The sequence below is a fragment of the Centroberyx gerrardi genome, chromosome 19 (assembly GCF_048128805.1).
Source record: "Centroberyx gerrardi isolate f3 chromosome 19, fCenGer3.hap1.cur.20231027, whole genome shotgun sequence".
NCBI classification, from domain to species: domain Eukaryota; kingdom Metazoa; phylum Chordata; class Actinopteri; order Beryciformes; family Berycidae; genus Centroberyx; species Centroberyx gerrardi.
In genome coordinates, this window is record NC_136015.1 from 27,249,116 (window position 1) to 27,254,115 (window position 5,000).

General features: G+C 43.7%; 1 protein-coding gene across 1 annotated transcript in view; it reads right to left on the reverse strand.

Moving 5' to 3' along the window:
• Positions 1 to 5,000, reverse strand: part of npr1a (natriuretic peptide receptor 1a) — a 60,688-nt gene that overhangs the window by 46,230 nt on the left and 9,458 nt on the right. Inside the window, exon 2 of the mRNA XM_078290212.1 lies at positions 4,575 to 4,765. Coding sequence (XP_078146338.1) covers positions 4,575 to 4,765 — 191 coding nt within the window. The remainder of the gene's footprint in view (positions 1 to 4,574; positions 4,766 to 5,000) is intronic.

Genomic DNA, 5,000 nt, shown 5'->3' on the forward strand with positions numbered 1-5,000 from the left:
ACTCAAGGAGAAGTCAGTTAGCAGCTTTTGGGGGCTTTTTTTGGGGGGGTTACCTATCCTGGAAAATGGGTTTTTGGGGGTTGCAGAATCTTGAAAATGGGTTTTTAGGGGTTACAGAATCTTGAAAATGGGTTTTTGGGGGTTGCAGAATCTTGAAAATGGGTTTTTAGGGGTTACAGAATCTTGAAAATGGGTTTTTGGGGGTTGCAGAATCTTGAAAATGGGTTTTTAGGGGTTACAGAATCTTGAAAATGGGTTTTTGGGGGTTGCAGAATCTTGAAAATGGGTTTTTGGGGGTTGCAGACTCTGCTGTGACCTTGCGTCGCTCAGCAGGCAACACAGAGCATCGCAGCCTGTTCTTTGTATTTCTGACTTTGCTGCTTCGTCTTTTCAGTGTCAGACGGTTTCAGAACTAATCTGCTGAGTGCAGCAGGAGCAGCGGCAGGCTGCCAGGGCCAGACGGAGGGCCGGGAACCACAAGACAGACGGCTGCTGCTGCGCTGCGCTGCACTGTGATGTGATGTGATGAGTCCAACATGGAGTCCAACACGGAGTCCAACACGGAGTCCAACACGGAGTCCAACACGGAGTCCAACATGGAGTCCAACATGGAGTCCAACACGGAGTCCAACACGGAGTCCAACACGGAGTCCAACATGGAGTCCAACATGGAGTCCAACACGGAGTCCAACACGGAGTCCAACATGGATCCAACATGGAGTCCAACACGGAGTCCAACACGGAGTCCAACACGGAGTCCAACAGGGATCCAACACGGAGTCCAACACGGAGTCCAACATGGATCCAGCATGGAGTCCAACATGGAGTCCAACATGAGTCCAACATGGAGTCCAACACGGAGTCCAACACGGAGTCCAACATGGAGTCCAACATGGATCCAACATGGAGTCCAACATGGAGTCCAACATGGATCCAACATGGATCCAACATGGATCCAACATGGAACGAGCCACAGGACGAGTCAACAAGACACACAGAGAGTCTGGAAGCTTCTGTGATGAACGACTCAACGGAAAACAAACAGAGAAAACAGGAAAGACAGGAGGAACACCTACTCACACACACACACACACACACACACACACACACACACACACTCACACACACACACACACACACACACACACACAGTTTACAGTATGACTGGACCGCTCAGGCTCAGCATTCTGTGAAAGGTGATCAAACCATCATGTGGCTGATCAATACTGCAGATCTAAATATCCAGGATCTTTATCAATAAATATTTAGATACTGAGGGAAAATGTTTCCACAGCTGGACTCGCTCCTGATTGGCTCTCCTCACTAAAGAACTGAAATCTGTCCAATCAGGGTCCGGTTGGAACTCAGCAGGTTTTACCTCATTTGAGTCAGAGGAGCCGCTGCTGTTGGCCAATCAGGAGCCAGGATTGTGACGACTCAGTCTGCACATTCATTCAGTTTAACTTTGAACTAAACTATTTATCTGCAGAACTTCATGAGGAACATTAATCTGATCCTGAGACAGAGGAGAACAATATGGAGCTTTAACTGCTGCTTTTACTCCTAGATGGAAGAAAAGATATTTTGTTATTGATGTCACAGATCAAACAGAGTAAAGTGCTTTTACAATAAACACATTAATCACAATAAACACATTAATCACAGGGGAAAAAGGGGTTGAGGACCGCTGAGAGTTATGAGACAGGCTAAAAATAAATCCACATATTTTTTATTCTTATTTTTTTAATTCTAAATTCAGCTACTGATATTTGATTTATACATGAAGCTTATGTCACGTTTTGTCTTGTTATATTTATATTATGTAAAAAGAACAAAACAAAAGAGAATATATTACGGTTATTCAGCCTGACATAAATAAAGTACAGGCATAAATAACAAGTGTTAAAAAATAAAAAGTCATAAAAAAAATAGAATCAGACTGGATGAATGAGTCAGTCTGAGGTTCAGACCGCCGGCCGTGACTCTCACATCGCCTCTTCTTCTTCTTCTTCTTCTTCTTCTTCTTCTTCTTCTTCTGCGTCTGTCTCCTCCTCTCCGTCTCGTCTCATTTCATTTCATCCCTCGTTCATCTCGTCTCTCCTCCCCGCCACGCTGTTGACCTTTAGCTGCCGCTTTCATGTGTGATTTGTTTCTTAATACAGATCTGTGAGAGGTGTGTGTGTGTGTGTGTGTGTGTGTGTGTGTGTGTGTGACATTATCATAACAATAACTGAGTTTCTGTCCTGGTTCTCGCCGTCTCTCTCTGCGGTCCAGACGGGACCAGAGGTGCATGATGGGAAATCGGCGGTAATGTTGTTATTCATCATTTCTGTGGGATTTTCTGTTTATGTTTTAAACCTCCAGATTTCAGGAATTAGTTTCTTCTCATTTCCCTCCGAGTCGCACCTCTCTCTGCTGTCGTGTGAAAACCTCCTAATTTCTCTGACGTCTTCCTGTGTGTGTTGAGGAATATTCTGTGACCTCTTGATCTAATGAAACCCTTTAAAAACCCTACTGGATGAATTTGAATGCACTTTAAATGAAACTGACTGGCTGTTCTTGGTTCCTGAGCACAGCGGAGGGAAACGTTAAGATACGTTGAAAACTTTCCTCCGGCCCGTCTCGACTCTGAACGCAGCTCATGAGTGAACGAAGTTAACGATGTTTTCCTTCAATACAATAAAACAGATGAACGAAATCTAAATGATTTACTGACAGACTGAGACTCCAATAGATAACGACTCCCTCCAACGTGCATTTTTAATATTAAAGTCGAGATGAAATGAAAAATCCCCGGTCATATTGTGCACCTATTTAACAATATATGCCAAAAAAAATACAAAAAATCCATTTCTTTGTATTCTTATATCAAAATCCAATCATGTTTTCTTCCTGTAAAACAAAATATGCCGTGTGCTTACGTAAGCATGAACCGACCAATTTCAACCAATAATATCATGACATCCACCCATCAATCATTCTTCAGCCTCTAGCGAGCCACGCCGGTCATATAAAACCAAACTTCACCGTTTCTGGGTCGTAGCCGAGCAGCAATATGGAGAGAGACAGGAAGAGATGTGTGTTTGGATATCAGTCGGCAAAAACTGTTTTCATTTCCAAAACAATGTCGCTGAGGTCTAATTCATTCATCTCTACCTTGTCCTCCTGCTGATCTAACAACTCTAAGCCCCGCCCACTGTTTAGCGGTCCAATCAAATGCGAAGGATTTGATTTAAATCCCTCTTGTAACTGTACACCGCTCAAATATTCCGTTTCACTGGGAAATACGTCACAGTACAGAAGCTAAAGACGCTCTAACTTCCGTTTCAGTGGGACTTTAAGCAAAAAAAGTAAAGTAGTGAAAAAACTAAAGTGAAAAAGTAAAGTACAGTATTGCTAACATATTGATCTGGAGTTCTCACTTCCCTCCATGTTGCAGTGGCAGCGCAGCCCCCCCCCCCTCACACACACACACACACACATTACACAGTCAGTCAGTGAAACAGTCAGTCAGACAAACTGTACTTCAGCAGTCTGCCTGTTTGAACTGCGCTGCACAGCAGTTAGCATGTGGCTAACAGAAACCATTACTTTCAGTGAGGAATGCTAAAGTAAGTAAAGAAACCTGCTGTATAAACTCTTATCGGCGTCTGGAGAATTCCTGCGGTTCTATTTAAAAGTCGGTTCTTATCTCAGAGAAAACAGAACGGTTCTCTCTGCAGCAGGAAGCTTCAAACCGCAGCTGACGACGACGCTGCTGAGAACTAACGACTGTTCTGATCGGATGAGCGGTCAGCTCTATTGATCCCAGCCAGTCTGATCAGCTGCTGCGTCATGTGACTCGCTGTGTTTTCAGTTTAAAGCGTTTCACTTCACTGCAGAGCGTTCTGATGCCTTCTGATCTTTTCTTACAATAAACATTCAAATTACATTCAATTTAAATCTCATTAACCATACAGCTGCCCCAGAAAGAATTACCAGTTTTTACATATTGTGTTTATAATCATGCTCTCATTACAATAATTATCATACACTCCAATGTTTTTATAATGTGTCTCATTAAGCCTCAGATTTTACCCCAAAACTCATTAAAGCTCGACACGATTCAGTTTCTCAGGATCAGAAAGTTCCTCATGATGTTCTGCAGATAAATAGTTCAGTTCAAAGTTAAACCGAATGAATGTGCAGACCGAGTCGTCACAATACTGGCTCCTGATTGGCCGACAGCAGCGGCAGAGCGGAGGCTTTCCAGTTCAAATGCTGCAATCGGGACCCTGATTGGACGGATTTCAGTCATTCTTTAGTGAGGAGAGCCAATCAGGAGTGAGTCCAGGTGTGATGCGTTTTGAAAATGTAATAACTCTAAATTTAACCATCAAACAAAATCTTCATTAAATATCTTTGATCATGTATAGAAATAGAGGAAAAGTTGAATTCCTATAATCAGGGTTTCACCTCACTATCACCAAAAAAACATTTACGCTCACTGTCAGTGGAATTTGATTTGTTGCTAAAGAAAAGCAAAGATAAACACACACACACACACACACACACACACTCTCTCTCTCTCTCACCCTGAAGGCGTCCCGGGCCGCGTAGTCGTCCTGGTCGCCGCGGTGCCAGGGCCGGACGGGACTCCGCCCCCCCAAACCGTCACCAAACAGATCAATGAAGAAGAAAACGTAGTCCTCAACCGCCAGCCCCTCCTTCCAGAACTGGATCATCAGCTTCCGGAAGATATCCCAGGCTGAGCACATGTACACCACTGAAGAAGAAGAAGAAGAAGAGAGGAAGAAGAAGAAGAGGAGGAGACTGGTCAGTGAAGAAGAAATCGGAATCAGAATCACTTTATTCTCGAAGAAACAAGGAGGGAGGGAGAGAGGGAAGAAGGAAGGAATGGAGGAAGGAAGGCAGAAAAGAAGGGATATAGGAAGGATGGAAGGAAGAAAGGTTAACAGGAGAAAGAGAAGAGAAGGAAAGAAGGAAGGAGGAAAGGAAGG